Here is a 20579-nt window from a genome sequence, read left to right as displayed (position 1 = left end):
GAGTCCACTGTGAGGGGGGGGTCACTATTACTACTGAGTCCACTGTGGGGGAGGGGGGTCACTATTACTACTGAGTCCACTGTGGGGGGTCACTATTATTACTGAGTCCACTGTGGGGGGGTCACTATTACTACTGAGTCCACTGTGGGGGGATCACTATTGCTACTGAGTGCACTGTGGGGGGGTCACTATTACTACTGAGTGCACTGTGGGGGGGGGGGTCACTATTACTACTGAGTCCACTGTGGGGGGGTCACTATTATTACCGAGTCCACTGTGGGGGGACACTATTATTACTGAGTCCACTGTGGGGGGACACTATTACTACTAAGGCCACCCTGCACAAGGCAGCATACCTCATGTTGATTTTGGGCTCCTGTCCACGGGCGATCTTGCATTGCGTTCCCCATGGCGATAATCCAGCCACAAGTAACGCAGTGCACGCTTTTTATAGCGTTGTTATGGAAAGCGCAGCCCCCGGTCCACGAATGGAGAATCATAGCGATTCTGCGCTTGGGGGACTCTAATTGCAGCATGCTGCGATTCTCCGCGGTGGGCCTATCTGTCAGATAGGCTCACAACAGAGAACTGTCAGTTCTCTCCCCTGCTCCCGAATATCGCTAGCGATATTCCGCCTCGCCCGTGGACACGGGGCCTTAGGGTACGTTTACACGTGGCAGAAATGTTGTGGAAGGTTCACAGAAAAAATTACCCCAGCAAATTCTGCATCCAAAAACCAGTTAAAATTGGTACCATTGGTGCGGATTGTGACTGGAGATCAGCCACAACCCGCAGCTGATGTCATACTGTCCAGCGCTCCCCCTCACCTACTCCGTAGGATTCCCGCTGTCAGCCGCCTGTAGTGGTCTCACCTGACCAGGTCGCTGGGAACCGGAAGCTGAGGGGCGCTGACAGCAGGAAGCCTTCAGAGGAGATGAGGGGGAGCGCTGGACAGTACGACATCAGCTGCCGGTACGAGGCTGATCTCCAGTCACAATCTGCACCAATGGTATCAATTTTGACAATTTTTTAGATGGAGAAATGCTGCAGAATTTACTCTGTCTTTTCTGAACTGTCGCTGCGCTTTTCATAACGATGGAGGTAAAAGCATAAGTTATGATAAGCCCCGCCCCTGACCACACCCCTCAGTCCCGCTTTGACCCTGGGAAAATCTGGTCCCTTTAATATTAGTGAATAGGAGGCCATAAGGAGCAGCTAAGATTCCTTAAGAACGCTATCCGCTGTCTTCACTGCATTTAGTGGACAATTCCTTTAATTATTGCAAAAAACAATAGAGCAAAACTCCCCTGCTGAGGGCAGTGAGTGGCTACAGTGGTCACGTGGGTACAGTGAGTGTCAGCGCAGCAGCAGGGCGCATATTAACTTTTTTTCCCCAGTCCTGCCTAAACTCAGCAATTCAAGCCCCCTGATTGGTTGTTTGGGTTGGCTGATTCAGGGCTCGGACCTGGGACTATAAGCGGCTGTTCATATCTCATGTATTTCAGCCGCACTTCAGTAAATCCCTTCCGCCTGTTTTACACGGGAGACAAGGAAGTCACCCCGACCACAATAGCCCGCGGCTGCGCAGTCCAGTCCAGCCGCACATCACGGCTCACGTTCCCATGACTAGGCGGAGCCTACAGACGTCAGCTCGTTGCGGGACGAACAGGCACTAACCCTGGGTTGTGGCGGTTATGCCGCGTCAGTTATCCAATGGAGCGCCGTTCACCTAGGGAAGGTTACGGTTGTCCCTTACGTAAGCGTCGTGCTGCGGTGTTCAAACCTGTTCTTGCGGCGCCGCTGCTCTCCCTGTGAAGAATCTGTGCTATGAAGCAGCGGCCGGCCACTGCCCGCCCGGGGCCCGTGTATAAGATCCGCCCGGGGAAGAGCGGCTCTGTGAAGAACAGACATGCCTTGTCTGAACGCTGCAAGCTGGCGGCTGCCTCCTCTGAAGCACCCCGGCCCAGCACCAGCGCCTGCCAGGAGAGCCCGGAGCCTGGCGCGCTGCTGGTGGAGGAGGGGGTGTGTGTGACCGTGCTGCAGCCCGGAGAGGTGAGTGCGCGCGGTGTAGTAGAGCTGAGCTTGTCACTGAGCTCTTCACCATTGTGCATTCTTAAAGGGGAAATCTGTGCTGATCCTGATAGGTGGGTGGGGGGTCATAAGAAGCTTTTATTAATATTTAGGACCCAGTTTACCCCTCTAACCCCTTCATGCCCCAGGAGGTGTATCTACATCCGAGGTGCGAGGGGTTAATGTGGTGCAGGCTCTGTAACTGGCCGGCGTTGGCTGTTTTGGGGATTTAACCTCAGCCACGATCAGTGATCGTGCCGATCATCACAGGTGTTAACCTTTTAAATGCTGCTGCTTAAAAAAAGAAAAAGTTGTGGCAGACAGGAGATGGCGATAAAAGTAACTATTTTTTTAAAGACCCTTAGAAAAAAAAAAGTACAGCAAAATATAAATTTGGCATCCTAATTGTAGGGAGCCTCAATGTAAACTTATGTAATTATCGCAGTGGGTATGCTGCAACCCCCTTCCCACCCAGGAGGTGGCGCCATTGCATATTTTCCCCCATTCCGCAGCACTTAGAGATGTTCCAGCTCCGCAGTATATTACGGCCGCTCTCACCCACAACACTTCTTACAGTGACCGCTCTACAACACTCCATTGGGTTCAGTGGGGCGACCAGTGTTCTAGTGCGGTGTCTAACGCCACGATTTTCTAACGCTGTCTGCTCTATTTTCATGTTTTGTGTTTTTTTAGCGCTTTTTAATGCACCTCGTCACCCCCTGCAATGATGGGGTGAGTTACAGATGCTGCAGAATGCATTTGAAACTCTGCATTTTACCAGCGGTGTGCGAGAAACCGGCCTAAGGGTCACTATGGAAAAATACAACTCATCCTGCAAAAAAAAAAACCAGCCCTAGATCAGTGGAAGAACAACATTGTTTATTTATTTTTTTTGAAAGCAGGGAGGAAAAACAAAAACTAGAAAAAGAAAAAATGTCCGACCCTTAAAGGGGTTGTCAGAGTTATGTAAAACCCTCTCACGGAGTCTCCCATGTTGGGAAATAACAAATCGGCTACGACTTGCTTGTTCCCCGCTCCGCTGTGTCGTCCGGTAAAGCTACAGGCAATGACAGCGATCAGTGATCATTGCCGAGCGCTGTCATTGGCTGCAGGAACCTTTCTGTAGAGCGCCCAGGCTGCAGCCTCTGAATCTGATGTCAGCAGGCAGACAGGCGAGGTGGGGATCAGCTGATCAGGACAGGTTTTCAGCCGCTCTCCGTTACAATACAGTTCATATTCACTGACAGCAAGCAGATGCCTTGTACATGTATATCGTATAGCAGACAGCTGCCTGCAGTGGTAGCGTACCCCTGTGATGTCCTAATCAGACGCCATGTTGGGTCCGTCGCCAGCAGTTTCATATATTCCCTGAACTAAGACTTATGGGTGAAGCCCTCAACGCTCTCAATGCTTCTGGATTTTCATTTTTGCTTTGAATGTTTCTTTAACCGTTTGCCGGGATTTTTTTTTTTTGGGGGTGGGGAGGCTTGAAATATGAGCCCTCCCCCAAAAGTAAGCCCTATATATCACCTAACAGCTGTCTGCTCTGCCACACATCTCCTCTGCAGCTCCGGCAGACTTGCTTATAGTTCTCAGCCAGTGCTTCCTAGTTTGGAGATTCAAAAACTCAGCCTCCAGGAAATGCTGGCTCTAATTGGCTGAGTCATGGCGCTCAAGAACCAATCACAGGCATCTCATTGAATAGCTGTAATTGGTTCATCAAGCACTGCAGTGATTGGCTGACCTGCGGTGCTCGAGAACCAATCAAAGCCAGTGCTTCCAGGAGGCGCGGTTTAGAACTCCAGAACCAGGAAGCGCTGGCTGAGAACTACAAGTTAGTGAGCCAGAGCTGCAGAGGAGAAGTGCGGCAGAGCAGACGGCGCCTGTTCGCTGATGTATTGTGTGTTCTTTTTTTTTTTCATGCAGCTCAGACTTATTTTAGGGACATGCAGTAGGACTTCCTACTGTAAAAGTTGCATCACACTGCATGAAAACCGCGATTTCATGTGATGCAACGCAAAGGAAGGCTCCATAGAGAAACATGGGCTACAAAACATTGCAAATCGCGGCGGTATAGCGCATGCCTTTTTTTTCTTGAAATGTAGCAGCCTACAAAACATCACTAATGTGAAGGAACCAATAGGAAAGCAGGATCTTCACATACATGCAATTTGTAGTGCTGCTGCATCGTGAGAAAATCGTGCCCATATCAAAACGGCAAAAACAAGATGAGGAACCCATTCTCATACTTTATTTTTGCATAAATATTCTAATTTTAAAAATAAGTAAATTGAAAAAAAAAATTCTTTTTGGCTTTTTACCGCCAATAAAGCTAAAAAAAGGGGGGGGGGGGGGGGAAATCAGCGGAGAAAGATAAAAAAAAATAGGCCTACATGTCCCGGGGGAAAAAACACAGCAAAAATAATTTTGGCAGCTGAAGGAAAGAAAAAAATAGGGCACTAAAACCACCACATGGGGAAAATCCCTGAAGTGTCTGGTCCTTTAAGACAGAAATACCCTGGTTCTCAAGGGGTTAAATAGACCCTTCCCTGCCACCACAGTCCCCAGAATCGGCACTCGGGGACTGAATGGTACCACAATATACATTAGAAATCTGCAGAATATTTATCATACAGTAATTCTGCGTCATTTACATAAAATTATTGCATCTTCTGGCAATCGAAAAAACTTTGTTGTATTTATGTTTTGCAGAAATTGGCTTTCGTAGGTAAATGTGTGCTGACCTGCCTGTACGGCAGCGTGAAGGTGCTGGGGCTGACCATCAAGTCCAGCGAAGTCCCTTATGAGCTCTTTTCACCGAAAACCCATGCACCCCTGGCAATCGAAGGAGTGAAACAGAAAAAGAAGTGTAAAACACGTAAAGAAGTGCGAGCGGAGGCGCGGGTGCGGCTGCGTGCGTACCTGTCCGTAGGTAATATGCTGCACATCATACTGATAGTCACCCTGTGAAGTTGTGGCAGGGGAACAACTCCACTTGTTCCGTATAACTAACAAAGTTGCGCCAATCTTGTTCTTTCCGAAACTTTTCATTAGATATAAACAATTTCGGAAACCACTGGATGCAAGTGTGATTTCCCTGCAGCCCCCTGTGTGCGTAGTGCGTGTAGCCCCAGCCTCAGAGGAAGGGGGGGTACACCTACCGCTGTTATATAGATCTTCTTCTATTCCAGATTGCAGACGGAAAGTATTGAAAAACTTCAAGCCCTCCTGCTCCATCCTGCTGCTCGAGCGTCTGGAGGATACGGCGGTGAACTACATTTTGAGTCACCCAGAGTATGCCCGCATCTTTGGCACAAAGTTGGTATGAAATACTTGTATTCTTCAATAAAGTGATGCTCTGGGCCTGGACAAACAAAGATGGCCGCACCAACTCCTCTGACTGCCTGATGCACACTGTGTATTAGTATACATCATAGCGGTACATGCATGTGTGCAAGAAAAAGGTTGTGCCTAAAATGCTCGGGCACAACTCTCATTAGACAGCACTGGGATACCCCGTCCGTGCGCTGTCTGATGTGCCAAACTGAGCACGTTGGCATGTGCTCTTCTCACCAAGAATCGGACAAGTATAGGTCATGCTGCAACTTTTGTTTATTTTTACTTGGACTATTAGTGTTCATGTACCCTTAGTATAAGACGCTACGCCTGCTGACCAGTCAGAGCAGCATGTAGGGTCTTTGACTACTAAGGCATGCGATACGCAGTGTACTTCAGGTAGTCCGACAAGTGGGGAGCCATCTTTGTTTCTACCGGCCTGTAAGGGCACTTTTAAATCTGGAACACTTTTTTTTTTTTTCTTTGCTAGCTGACCCTCTTATTCCTCCTGGAAATGGTATAAATCAAGAACAGTGTTACTATTCTTGTTTCTTCTCTCTAGACCATCTGTTGGCACTAATGGGACAGTGTCAGAGTTCATAGGGAGAGGCATGACTGACAAGGAGAACAGTAGCACCCAGCTGTCTATTTAGGCCAACGTTTTCAGGAGGCATAACAGAGGAACAACTAGTTTTTTTTTTTTAATGCTAGTTCAGCCACATCTTTGCTGGGGAAGAGACTTGTCATTGGCATTTTCAGAGCTTTGTACAAGGGGGTAAAGTGCTGTGAACGGAGCTGGTCTGGCGGGGATCTTTTGACTGTCCAGTGATGTTCCTGTCTGTGTGGTTCGCAGTTTGGGAAGGTGACTATAGCCCCTTCTAGTAATCTGCATGGGTCTCAGCTTTCTGCTGCCCTGTCAGAATGACTATACACTGAATAGGCAGTCTATTAGAGACCCCCATCTAGGAGCACGTTGCACCTCCTTTGGCCTTCAGAACGGCAGCAGTTATTATGGATTACATTCCACTAGATGTTAATCACTCTGCAGGAATATTGGCCCAGGCGGACAGCGTAGCTGTTGCCACATATTATATGGAGGTCCTGAGATGCTCTGAACAGCTGACTGGAAGAGTTCATCTTATGATTCTGCTTGCGCCAAATTCTGACCTTCCCATTAGTACGGCGCAACAGAAATTCATCTGACCATGACCTTTTTTTCAAACGTCTCACTGATCCAATTTTTGCACTCTTTTGCCCATTGGCGTCTTGCCTTTTAGCTTCTCTTAGATAGCAGTGATGCTCAAACTAGTCTTTGCCTATTATAACCCAACTTTGAAACTAGTTTTTAGACAGGAAAACTCCAATTTTGAAAGTGCAGGTGTCTCTAACAAAGTGGCCATTCGGTGTGACTAGACCAGCCGAATGACATGTTTTTTTTATTTTTCAGAAAAAGAATACTGATTCTGCTCCGAGTGATCCGGTTCTGCATTCTATTGGAGTTCACCTCTGTGATCCAGAGACGGCTGTCACTATATCGTCGGACGCAGCATCTGCAGCCCAGCAACTAGTCAGCGCCTGCCTTGGTATGTCTGATGTCTTACTGTGGGGTTCTACTAGGGTGAGGACTATATAATACACCTCAATGGAAACTTGCCATCCGCACCGAAGAACATGGTGATGTAGACACTAGTGGCTGCGGGGCTTCGCCCTTATTGCCAGTCCCAGAGGCTGCAGGACCTTACAGCATAATACACAGACATAACTTATGTAAAGGATGGGCTTGTTTCACATCCCTCTCAGGATGCGCTCACATGAACCAATTTGATTTGCGGATTCCACGATCGCCATCCGTGCGGAAGATCCGCAGTAAAACAGCAGGCGTTGAAAGGCATGTGTTTTAGAATTTTCCTTCACACTCGTAGGTACGTATTGTGTATTCTGCAAGCAGAAGAAAAATCGCAGCATGCTCTATTTTAGTGCAGATGCCATCCGTTGAAGTCAATAGATGCATGCGTTCTGTCATCCATACGCAATTAACATTGGGTATGAGCGTCGGAATCGATAGGAACTAGGTATGAAAATACCTAAAAAAGCTTGAATTGGAAGGGGGGTAAGATGGTAAATGAATAAAAGCGAATTAATTGTCTGGCCGATGTTCTAATGTCATTGCCGGCTTGCGAGCTTTTTTTCTACACGGCTGATACGCAGGGCATACACATCCATCTGTGCGAAAAATCACACGTATCTGCCATCTTCTGCGACCATGTGCAATTAATTTCCACGATGGATCGCAGGTCGTGTGCTGCGGATATCTGAATGTGGAATCCGACCCATTGTATGAGCTCGGCGTTCGTCTTCACAAAGAGGTTCTGAAGGTGCTGAACTGTGAATTATAAGAGATAACTTACCAGCTTGTCTAAATAGGGGAGTCCTGTCACTCTGCTACCTTATTGGTTCATATGGTCGCAGAACTCCATTGTATAATGGTTGGGTGTATTATCCGGTCCTGGTCAGTACAACAGCTCCAAGGGATGTTTCTTACTATCTATGTGACTGTTGTAATCGTCAGATCAAAAATAATTCTTATGCTGGCCTATCGGCATCGTTTACCGCTGTGGTCTACAGCCTCTACAAGCACAGCATGCTGGGTGTTGTAGTGCACCGCAGGGAGCTACGAACTGTACTAGTGCGTCAGATGATGGGTGCGTGCCTCTGGGACGCTGATGCCTGCACCTTTGGTAGTTGATTATATAAAATTCATGATTTTATTTTATTTTTTCCAGAGGAAGACAATGGCTGCCCCGTTATCCTCGTGTGTGGCCCAAAAGATGTTGGGAAATCGACATATAACAGATATCTCATCAATCAGCTGCTGCAGCAGTGAGTGGGTTTAGATGTTATTACCTTGTTGTGGCTGTATGGTCATCTATGAGACAAAGCCATTGTTTTCAATTCTGCTCCATTGAACCAATGCAGACCAACTGATAAAATGTTACTAGTTTGACAGCGGATATCAACATTTTAAAGTGGAATTCTAGCTTTTGCATCTTCCCCACAGTTAATACTTTTTTGCTGTGTTTGTTTATTGGCCATGTTTTAGTAGAGCTGTTATCAGTTACTTCACTGGTCCAGTCTAAAAGTCTTGTCATTACTGGTTCAAGATTGTGCTCTTTACCACCTCTCTGCTTTACACTGCAGCTCTGACTAAACTAATAACAGCATCCCCAATCCTCAGGCTGAGAGCATCATGCAAATAACTCAACTTATTTAACCCCTTAAGGACATGGCCCTTTCCCCCATTTTTCATTCCCCCACCCCCCCCCCCTTCTAAAAAATCATAACTCCTTTATTTATCCATCGACGTCGCTATATGAGGGCTTGCTTTTTGCAGGACGAGTTGTATTTTTCAGTGGTGCTATTTAATATTGTACTGAAAAATGTAAAAAAAAATTCTTGGTGGAGTAAAATAAAGGGGGGAAAAAACAAGTTTACGCCATCTTTCTATGGTGTACACACTGCTACAAAAATGACATAAAAACTTTATTCTATGGGTCATTTTAATTACTACAACACCAAATGTATAGGGGTTTATTTATTTTTTCTGCTGTACTGCTATTATTTTTATTCAAAGATATTTAATTTTTCTTTTCTTTTCTCTCGCCATCTTCTGACTACAATAACTATTTTTGTGATGGCTCATTTTTTGCAGGACATCTCGTAGTTTCCATTTGGTACCATTCTGCAGTACTTATGACTTTTTTGATCGCTTTCTATTTTTTTCTTCAAGATGGAGTGACCAAAAAAGCGCAATTCTGGCTTCTTTTTTTTCAAGGCCCCTGGCTGCCATGACACCCGCACGGCAACCCGCGATCTCCTTGCATGGGGCCGTACGGGACCCTGGAACATCAATCGGGATTTAAATGCTGCTGTAGGAACTGGCGACATTTAAAGAGTTATTAGCTCTGATAAGCAGCCACAATGCATGGATCGAGATCGCCTTGCGATGTCTCCTTATACATACCCTAAAGCTGCAGTACGTAACTGTATACCCTGCAGCTTTAAGGGGTTAGGGATCTCCCCCAATTGACTCCTAAAGAGCCAAGCTCAAAAAATTGATAAGAGTATAAGCCCACTATTCTCTCCCCCCAACTCCAACTATGTGGCGCTATTCCCAGATTTACACCTAACCAAATAGTGGAGAAAGTCTTTTCTCTGCTGCACTTACACCCTGGTTTCTTGTGTGTGGGCTGCAGAAGCTCATAAAGTACCTCTTGTGATATTTGTCCAAATACAAAAAACAAATTAACCACAGAAAGGGGGCGCTGCTGCTTTAAAGAAGCTTCCTTGCTTAAGACATTGATGGCCAGCATATGTCTTCATTAGGACCTGAGTGTTGGGTAGTCGCGCCCTTTCAGCTGCTCTTTCTTCATAAGGGAGCATTCTCACAGCGGTTTTGACTACATTGTAGATTTGCGTCTCTGGGTTCCATCATAAATACTGGAAATGGTATTGAGACAGAACCCCCCCCCCCCCCCCTTCCCTCAAATGGAAAACAGTCACCTGCATTAGACAAATGGACACCACTTTGGTGTACTTTTGAGTAACACTAAAATCCCACACTCCCAACAATATCTGCCCCTGAATTTGTGCCGATCTCCTTAATCCGTCTGCCTTTCATTTCTTCTAGCATCCCATGTATTGAGTACTTGGACTGTGACCTGGGACAGACTGAATTCACACCACCTGGTTGTATCTCGTTGATCAGTATTACTAAGCCTGTTCTGGGTAAGTGTATATCCTATGGGGGTAAAGGTCCGTGTACACCTATATGAGATTTGGGGACATCCCTTAGCAGTTCTCTGTGAGTTTGCATGATCACCGCTTGATAGCTGAGCTGTTATTCCTAGATGCTTCCACTTAATGGCACTTGCAGGGCAGATCTAGCAAATTAGAAACTTCTCAAACTTCTGTGAAGTGACTTTGAGCTAGCTGGCTCACAGGAGCGCCGACTCCTGGATAAGATGGTTGGCAGAAGAACTTTTCACTCCACACAGCAAGCAAATTACATCAGACATTGAAATAAACCCTATGTTGTCTAGTCTCTAACAAAAATAATTATAGCATCCTTAGACCCGGGCTGAGAGCACCGCGCCAGTAACTCACAACTTATGTGACACCACAGGACATAGTTACTTACGTACGTATGTGCGTCTTGCAAGTTTGGTTGGTATATGTATGGAGGAGGGTCGGGGTCAACCCCACTCCATAAGATGCGGGTTTCTTACAGCTGGCACCCACCCACAACAGTTTTGATAAGCAGTGCCGCTCATCAGAGCTGATGACCCTTTACATACCCTGATTGATGTTTGGGGGGGTCCCACATGTCCCCTAAGATCGTGGGTTGCCATGGCAGCCAGTGACCCTATGAAAGGCGCCAGGGCTGCCATTGCAGATTGCGTGTGGTGTGACTTGATTGCCTGGCAGATCACGGTATAATGTAATGCCATGGCATTACATCATACAGCAGGAGTGATCAATGCATTGCAAGTTTTTGTCTATAGGGGCTTAAAAAAAAAAGCAAAAATCTGTTTTAAAAAGTCTTAATTATTTAAAAATAGAGTAATAAGTGTTTAAAAAATACCCTTTTCCCTATAATAAGAGAATCTAGTAAAAAAAACCCGCATATTTGGAATCACTGCGTCCGTAAAAGTCCCATCTATCAAAGTAACACATTATTTACCCTGCATCCTAAACGTTGTCAGAAACACCCCGCCCCACCCCCACCCTTGCCAGAATTGCATTTTTTTGGGTCATCTGCCTCCAAGAAAAATATATAATAAAAAAAGATCAGAAAGTTGCAGGTGTTTCAAAATTGTACCATAGTACGAGCGTACTGCAAAAAATGAGCTTTTGTACAACTATGTCAACTGAAAAATAAACTGTTATGGCTGTTAGAAGATGGTGGCAGAAAATAATAAAAAAAAAATTAAATATCTTTGAAAAAAAATAGAACTACATAAGTTTGGTATTGTAGTAATTGTACTGACCCATAATATAAGGTTATCAGCTCATTTTTGTTGCAGTGTGCACACTGTAGAAACAAGACGCACCCAAAGATTGTGGAATTTTTGTCTTTTTCCATTTCACTCCACTTTGAATGTTTTAAACATTTTTCAGTAGATTTATATCATACATTGCATAGTACCATTAAAAATGCAACCCTGCAAAATACAAGCCCTCAGACAGCTATGTTGATGCTTAAATAATAGATTTATGATTTTTTTTTTTTTTTTTTAAACGTGGGGTGGGGGGATTGAAAATGGAAGTGTGAAGGGCTGCTCCCCTAAGGGGTTAAGGAACTCTCCCACCTGACTCCTAAAGTACCTAACTGTCCAGCTCAAAATGTGGATGAGTGGTTTGGAAGCCCATCCTTCACTCCCCCCAATTACCTGGAGCTTTTCCCGGATTTGCACCCAACTAGATGGCGTAGAAGAGGACTTTTTCTGCTGCACTTACACCCTGGTTGCTTGTGTAAAAGACTGTTAATTCCATTTACAGACCTTCATAGTCCTCACTCACACCACTGTGTTACTGACCCGAGCTAGTCCCATACTGAAAATAATTCAAATACGGATGTAATGCCCCATTTACACGTGATGAGCGCACAAGTGACGTCACCGCTAGTTGTTTTGCGCTTGTGCAGGATGTTTGGAAAGGCAGATCATTGCTGAGTATCAGTAACCTCTCACTCAGTGCTTCAGTCTTTGTAAAACACTGAGCGGGGAGCGTTTAAACCTAGCGAGAAGTGAGTGAACCAGCGATAATTTTTACGTAGGCTGAAACTGAGCGGAGTAACAACGTTGTGACGTAACATTTTAAACAAGTTTTGAGCGACAATCGTTGCGTGTAAATGTGCGATAATTGACTAGTGGGATGAAGGGACGGCTGCTGTCTGTTCCTGCGGATTGGCTTATTCAGCTGATTTGGGGCCGAGAATGGTGGTTGAGCTGCAGTACCAGGCATAGCCACACATGGCTGGATGCGTACTGCAATAAAACCCCTTATATACAGATGGGAGTCTTAATATAATGAGAATACATTAGGAAACTCTGTGTATTTCTGAGCTGTGCACCGTCACCTTATTTGAAGTGTTACTCTCGGTTTTCCTCATGTACTCCTTTCCTGTTTTTCTTTTTGGTATTAGGACCTCCATTTACTCAGCAGCGGGATCCTCACAAAATGGTTTACTTTGGAGAGACTTCGTGTGAGCAGGACATGGAGCGCTTTATCGAGTCGGTGAAATACATTATTACCAGCTACAAGCGAGACCAGCCGCTCATCATCAATACCATGGGATGGGTCAGAGGTCTGTCGTCTTGTCCATCTTCATCGTGCATTCGCAGTACTATGTTACAGTGTGCTACATATTACTGTTTCCTATTCCCTTTTTTTTTCTTAGGATTTGGATTGCTGCTCTTGATTGACTTAATACATCTCCTTTCCCCAAGTCATATAGTTCAAATGTCTACCAGAGACAGCGTAATGGAGCCTCTGACGCCCCAATATATCAAGAACACTGCAGGCTTTATGACAAAAGCTCAGTCACAGGCTCAGCGCAAAAGTCGAAGCCTGGAGTTCTTAGATGAAGAGGAGTTGGACTATAGTGAGCAGCTTTATCCCAGAGCCCCCGGTGATCATCATCTCATCCAGATAGAGAGCAACTTCACTGGAGCTGGGGATACCGACAATATGTAAGCAGCTGCTCCGTCAGCACTAGGGGGCACAGCTTGCACCTCCAGGGTCATTGTATTCTCGTTTAGGAACTCCTTCTGTGCCTCTCCCTTCTTTTCAGTATTGTGTATTGAGATGGCTACCTAGACAATAGTGTACTGTCCAACTGTGGCTTTCCAGCTTTTGGAAAACTCCAACTCCCAGTGTACCCTCGCATTGAGAGCATGCTGGGACTTGGTTTCCTTCCAGGTGGAGAGCCACTGCCATAAGGAAATGTCCCCCTATGAGGAATTTCATCATAGTCCTAAATTGGGACCTAATCTAGAACGAACAGTATTTTTGATACTTTGTGTAAGTTAATCCCTGTATTAACACCTTCACAACCTATGATGGAACTGTACATTGTGTGGGGGAGAGGTGGTGTACCCGATAGCTGTCAGCTGTTTAATCCAAGCCCTGCCACGTAATTTAGCCTGTTAAGCCCTGCCTGTGGCAGGCGTCAATATGCTGCCAGCAAAGTATAGTATTCTGCAATTATGTGTTGCAGTATATTGTAAAAGTGATCAGCGTGCAAGTTCCAAGCCCCCCCCCCCATTGCAGCTGCAAAGTGAGGTTTTAGTTGTGTTTTTTTTTTTTAAACAAAAAAGCTATATTAAATTAAAAGCTCACCCCCGCTTTCTTTGCCAGTTTACGCACACAAAAAAAAAATCCAACCTAAATGGTACTGTCACATCCTTAAGATCTGAACTATTAAAATATTGCATTACCTATCCAGCATGGTAAGCGTCACCTAAAGATAAAAAATACATAGTGCAAGAATTGTTTTTTTGGCAGCCCTTGACCCAAAGAATAAAAAGTGATAAACTTTTATCTACTTAAAATGGCACCAATAAAAACTGTAGCTCTCTCCGCAAAAAAAAGGCCAAATGCAGCCCCATCAGCGCAGAAGTAAGTTGTGGATCTCAGAATATTGCACCAAAAAGCAATTTTTAAAATATTTTTAGAGTTTAGTTTTTTGTTTTTTTTTAAAGAAATAAAAAAAAAAAGGCCCCATGACAATAGTACGGCCATAGTTGTATTGTCCCACGGAATAAAATGAACATGTTCTTATTACCGCAGCATGCATGCGATATAAACAAAACCCAAGAAAACAATGGTGCTATTGTGGGTTTCTAGTTCAGCTGACCTAAAATGTATTGTAGAACTTTAAAACATTTTTTTTAAGCTACATTAAATGGTCCCATTGAAAAATACAGCTTGTCCTGTAAAAGTGACCCTTAATACGGCTGTATCACAAGAAAAAAGAAAAATTAGACCTTGAAAGGAGGGAATAAAAAATGTCAGATCTTCAAGGGGTTAATATTATGATTTTTTTGTTTAACTAGGCTTTGCCATAACTGGATCCTGCGTGACCTTGCAATGCTGGGATACATCAGTAAATTACAGCAGTTTGATCCTGATCAGATAATCCCTCTCAATGGACTATTACCCTATGAGGTAGGTTTGGGGGATTATAGGAAGAGTTTTAGAATTCAGCATTAAAGAGTAGCTGCATTTTCAGCTAACTTTTGACCTGGCTCTGTGACCTCCGCTGAGTGCTAGAATGAGAGGGCTACAGCGCTCACACAAGCCATGTGCCCCCTCAGCTGTATTGGGCACTTTTCAGCTCCTTCTGGACCTGAAGACCGCCTCATAGAGGTGTATAGTGCTGTCTAGGCATCTCTTTGAGGCAGTCTTGAGCTGCCAAAAAGCGCCGAAGACAGCCAAGGGGGCGCAGCACTTGTATGAGCGCTCATTCTAGTCACCAGCAGGGTTTTCGGCAGTGGGACCTTTATTAATTAATACTTTTGACTAAATTGAGAATTGGGCGTCCGTCAGCATTGATTGGGCAGCGTCAGAATGCGGAGGAAAATGCTAGATTGACCAAGTCTAAACTTGCAGTTGCTTTACACGAAACAACTGCTGTGCTTTCACTCAGGAGTAAAAGTTTGAAATTAAAGGGTGCCGGAGATCTCTTCTAGCCGCCTGCCACCATTCATAGATGAACTGCCTGTTTACATGGGCCGGTAGACGCTTGGCTTTTAGGTGTGGTAAACAGCAGGCGACTGCGGTAAGTGAGCGATTCTCACTCGCCTGCCTTCTCGGATTCCATGTTTACGCAGGATGACATTCGCCTGTAAACCCTCTTTAGAGCCATTACTCGGGTGACTATTGTAGTCGTACACCTCCAGGACAAATAACAGCGGTACGGCACAAGGAACGTGTCAGGAGTGTTCAGCGGTTTAGCAACTTATTGTTCAGAAATCCTAATATTGCATGGTGGTAAAAAATAACTGCAGTGCCAGATTGTGTGGACGACTAATAACGTGTGTTGTCACCGCTGTACGCCTAAGTTTACATTTCAAGCTTCTTTATTTTAAGGTGCCTTTTAACGAAGTTGCTCTGCGTGTGATCCATGCCGACGTGGCTCCGTCGCACATCATGTATTCCGCTAATGCCAGTTGGGTTGGGCTGTGCCACATTCTAGATGACATCCACAGCCAGAACAACGGTCCAGTTCTATTAACTCAGGTTCCAATCTGTGATTGCTTGGGATTCGGTAAGATATATATGGATTTTGTACTCTCCCACCCACCACTCCCTTTTTGTTCTTTTGGCTTTTAAGTCTACCCATCTCCTGTATGATAAATCCTCATTTGCACACAGCTGTACTTCTTAAAGCTGCTATCCAGTTCTTAAAAATTGATGGCCTTTCCTTCCGATTGGCCGTCAGTATCTGATTGGTGGGGGATCTGACTCTTTGCACCCCAACCGATAAGGTGTTTCACGCGACTGTGTTGCGAGTCCTGCGGCCTCTTTAAAGTTTACATGTGAGGTGGCTCATACTATGTTTTTTGTTTTTGTGTTTTTTTGGTATCTGATCCCAGTACTATATGTAGCATTGTCCCATTCACTTCAGTGGAATGAGGCTGCGGTAATCAGAGCAGCCACTATATAAAGTTTAGTATTTGAAGTACAAACGCAATCATAATCATTGGATTATTAGTAAACATTGGAGAAGCCACAGCGATCACATAAGCGCCATGGCCCCTTCAAAGAGCTGATCGGCAAGAGTACTCAAATTCAGACCCCTACCAATCAGATATTGATGACCTTGCCTGAGGATAGGCCATCAATTTTTAAAACCTGACTCATTGCTTTAATTATGGTCCAGAAACCCTGATTGTCCAACATGAAATACCCCCTTGTCGGATTTGTAGGAAATCGCCTGGTAGTCTGGCACTTGCCTGCTCCTAAAGGTGATGGAGTGAAGTCCTTCAGGGCGAATGATGCCAGCACATGTTGATGCCACAGCATTTGCATGTCCTTGTAGATGCTGGCACATACATAATGAAGAACTTGCTCTGCTAGGTAACAAGTAATCGTCCTGTGTAAATGCAAAAACATCTGTTACTATTTGTTATCGCTGACATAAAATCCATTACTGTTAAGTGTAAACGCTAATAACTTTGATTATCTTGTGACACTGGTCCCTGACAAGGAGCGGGATATATTAAGCAGAAAGTGACCAGTTCATTCATATATGGGAAATGGAAAAAGTATAGGGATCTGAACAAGCCAAATTGTAATGACCAGATGATTGGGTCAGAGCATCTCCAAACTGTGGACTTGTGGGGTGTTCCCAGTATGCAGTGGGGTTAGTACCTACCAAAAGGGGTCTCAGCAAGGATAACCAATGTATCAGCAACCGGGTCATGGACACCAATGCTCATTAATGTATGGAGGGAGTGAAGTCTAGCCTGTCCGGTTCAAATCCACAGAAGAGCTACTGTAGCAAAAATTGCTGAAAATGTTACTGCTGGCTATAATAGAAAAGTGTCCGACTATTCAGCACAACAGAACTTCTCCTGTATAGAGAAGCGTAGCTACGGACCGGACAGAGTGCCCATGCTACCCCAGGACAAAAGTGTGAACATCAGAACTGTGCCATGGGGCAATGAAAAAAGGTGGCCTCACCTGTTTTTGAGGAATCGCGTATTATTTTACATTATGCAGATACCTGGGTTCTTGTATGTTTCTTACCCGGGAAACAGGTGGCACCTGGATGTTCTATGGGAAGAAGAGGAAGCACAGAGGGTGAGGCTCTGGCTAATGTTCTGTTGGGTAACCTTGGGTCCTGCATTCATGTGGATGATGCTGTGACATGCACCACCTACCTAAACATTGTGCAAACAAAGTAACACCCCTGCATGGTAGCGGTATACCCACATTGCAGACATTGTTCAGGACAAGGGGTTTGAAGTGATGAGTTGTTCTCCAAATTCCCCAGATCTTAAACTGATAGAGTATCTATGGGATGTGCTGAAAAACCATGTCCGATGCATGGAGGCCGCACCACTCATCTTACAGGATCTGCTGCTAATGTCTTGTGCCAGATACCACAGGACACTTTCAGAGGTCTTGTAGATGGAGACTGAGAACATTTTGGGGGGTGTTTTTTTTTTTTTGTTTTTTTTTTGCTTTTTCTTAACTTAAAATTAGAATCTCAAACCAAAAACCTTCTCTCAATTTCTTTTTTTTTTATTATTGCTAGTCCAGGAAATACCAGGCAGCATGATGAAAAACCCAATGGACCCCATTATAATCAATGGGGTCTGTCGGGCACTGTTCCTTGTGCACTGTTGCTTCATTCCTATAATCCTGGAACACGTAATGATCATCAGCATTCTATGGAACACTTCTGATCAGTACTTATCTAGGAATTACTGTGAAAACAGGTAAAATATGGGGTCCCAGTCACCACAGCCCCCCACATACTTCACAATCCCCGCTCACCTACTGAATGCAAGCTAGATAGAGCACATTAAGCAGATAAAGCCAATTCCAGCAGCCCTGCCACTCACTGGCTCTTTCTGGCGCACCCTCTCCCACGCGTTGACTAAAGACGCTGCTGTGAAGGCAAAGCTAAATTTCATTGTACAATTTTGAGTGATTTCAGAATCGTAGAGCATTAGAAGAGAGAATTAATTGAATGAATTTTGATGAGCTGCCCAGCCCTACTTGTAGAGCTCATATTTCGACTTGTCAGAGCTGTTTTCACGGCATATGGGAACCTACAGATTATTAGATGATTTGTTTGTCTTGGATTCTCTTTGACTTGAAGTGTATGCTAATCTGTTGTCTTTATGAACAGGTATTATTCGGGGAGTTAATATGGCAAAAAAGGTCTACCACATTCTCAGCCCTTTGCCACCTGAGACTCTTCGAGTGGTCAATTGTTTGCTCATAGGCAACATATCTATACCACACAGCATCTTCAAGCATCAGGTATGAACTCTTTGCAACAAAATGGGACATATCTTCAATATAACTCATATAGTGGGATTTAAAAGTCAAGGCCACCCAGAAAAGCTTCTGATGAAATTCCACCCTTAAATCATGTATCCCATTAACCCTTTCCATTGTAGATGAGTGGAGGGAGTCCAAGAAACTAAGTGTTCTACAACATTTCCTACTTGTATCTCTTTTTGATCGGAAGATATTCTGCTGGGCCCTGACTTTTGAATCACCATGTCTAATTAGATTCAGTAGATTTACACTTTATCTTTTACTTTCATTGTAGCCTGGAGTGGAGGGTGACCTACCCTACGTAACCACAGAATATGACTTCTCTATATACGGATCTGGGAAATTAAAGCTGAACAGACATCTCAAAAGACGGGAACATCTATAAAAATGTATGCTTGTCACTTCTTTCAAGGAGGTTCTGTCAGCTGTCAGTACTTGTATCCTCCATGAACTCGCATATCTGGAGCATCTTTTCTTCTGTCCTGGTATTCCTCCTGGAAATATAGAAGTTGACAACTGCGTGTTACCATTCGCTCCGTTTAGTGGGGTATGTCCCTACATTGTCTCTTATGTTCTGACAGCGTCCTGTTGAGGAGTGGAATGGTAGCACTAAGTTCATGCATTTTTAGGAGAAATAACAAAGTTTAAAAGATGCTCCTCTCATGGGAAATAGAAGTATTTACTAAATCTGCCGTGTCCGCAGAGCCAACAGATCCTCGTTACAATCTGCCATCTTAAATTATTAGTGTCCAGCCAGATGAATGGCGGCAGCGTTTATGTCATGTAAATATTTTCTATTAAAGTTGTCTTTTTTTTTAAAGCTTGTTGTCTGTTGGTGATTTAAGGAGAGTCTAATGGGATACTTTGTAGGATTAGTGGTGTTGATGTGATCGCACAACAGTTTTAAGTCTACTTGTATATTATGTAAATATTTTTAAGCTACAAGCACCGAGCCCTTTCCAGCGTCGGGAGTTTCGAAATAAAGATTTGTTAAGAAAAAAAAAACAGCGACTCGATCCTTACCATGTTTACTCCTTAGAAGAACGCTTCATGAGTTCCGCTTCTTATCTTTGGGACAGCAGTCAATGGCTTCTTAAAGGGGTTGTCCCGCGAAAGCAAGTGGGTCTATACACTTCTGTATGGCCATATTAATGCACTTTGTAATGTACATTGTGCATTAATTATGAGCCATACAGAAGTTATTCACTTACCTGTTCCGTTGCTAGCGTCCTCGTCTCCATGGTGCCGTCTAATTTCAGCGTCTAATCTCCTGATTAGACGCGCTTGCGCAGTCCGGTCTTCTCCCTGGTGAATGGGGCCGCTCGTGCCGGAGAGCTGGTCCTCGTAGCTCCGCCCCGTCACGTGTGCCGATTCCAGCCAATCAGGAGGCTGGAATCGGCAATGGACCGCACAGAGCCCACGGTGCACCATGGGAGAAGACCCGCGGTGCATCGTGGGTGAAGATCCCGGCAGCCATCTTGGTAAGGTAAGTAAGAAGTCGCCGCACAGCAGGGATTCGGGTAAGTACTAAACGTTTTTGTTTTTTTTAACCCATGCATTGGGTTTGTCTCGCGCCGAACGGGGGGCCTATTGAATAAAAAAAAAACCCGTTTCGGCGCGGGACAACCCCTTTAAGGCCCTTTTACACTGCAAGGTAAATTGGAACAAGCATGCAACCAGCAATGAACTGGGGATCGTATTTTGCATTTACACTGAACAATAATCGTTCATTCGAACATAACGACGCCTTTAGTCACCCTTCTGCTACAGCTCCCTGTTGAGCAAATCTTTAAGGCACCTGTTTGTAACAAAAGATTTGCAGCAGGTGAACAGGGTTTTTAATTTTTTATTTTTTTATTTTTTTTTAGGTCCACATGAAAGATGCAGTCAGCAATAATCTTGGCAATTCATCACTGATTGTTCGGTGGCTGTGCACATTTGCACCTAGCAATAATTGTACTATGTAAAAAGGACCGGCCTAAAGGCCTATTTAGACACAATGATTATCGCTCAAAATTCGCTCAAAAGCAGTCTATTGAGCTATAAGCGTTGCGTCTAAATGAGCAGCCATCGTGCACTGTTCGTTCATCACT

General features: G+C 44.7%; 1 protein-coding gene across 1 annotated transcript; it reads left to right on the top strand.

Annotated features, from left to right (window-relative positions):
- The first annotated feature begins 1707 nt into the window (after nucleotides 1-1707).
- On the top strand, nucleotides 1708-19306 carry NOL9 (nucleolar protein 9). Its single transcript, XM_066607341.1, has 12 exons — nucleotides 1708-2052; nucleotides 4783-5002; nucleotides 5262-5392; nucleotides 6854-6989; nucleotides 8190-8286; nucleotides 10094-10191; nucleotides 12611-12772; nucleotides 12866-13157; nucleotides 14523-14634; nucleotides 15559-15736; nucleotides 18332-18465; nucleotides 18761-19306. The coding sequence occupies exons 1-12, from the start codon at nucleotides 1828-1830 to the stop codon at nucleotides 18869-18871; spliced, it is 1896 nt and encodes a 631-aa protein (XP_066463438.1). The 5' UTR covers nucleotides 1708-1827; the 3' UTR covers nucleotides 18872-19306.
- The last annotated feature ends 1273 nt before the right edge of the window (nucleotides 19307-20579 follow it).

Source organism: Eleutherodactylus coqui, chromosome 6 (assembly GCF_035609145.1).
Source record: "Eleutherodactylus coqui strain aEleCoq1 chromosome 6, aEleCoq1.hap1, whole genome shotgun sequence".
NCBI lineage: Eukaryota > Metazoa > Chordata > Amphibia > Anura > Eleutherodactylidae > Eleutherodactylus > Eleutherodactylus coqui.
This window is presented reverse-complemented; position numbering and strand designations above follow the sequence as displayed.

What these genes read in the sequence shown, in the direction of transcription:
- NOL9 (XM_066607341.1), top strand. Translation starts at nt 1,828, where the DNA reads ATGAAGCAGCGGCCGGCCACTGCCCGCCCGGGGCCCGTGTATAAGATC. An exon ending in CCGTGCTGCAGCCCGGAGAG is followed by an intron (nt 2,053 to 4,782) that starts GTGAGTGCGCGC and finishes TATGTTTTGCAG; the next exon opens with AAATTGGCTTTCGTAGGTAA. An exon ending in GCTGGGGATACCGACAATAT is followed by an intron (nt 13,158 to 14,522) that starts GTAAGCAGCTGC and finishes TTGTTTAACTAG; the next exon opens with GCTTTGCCATAACTGGATCC.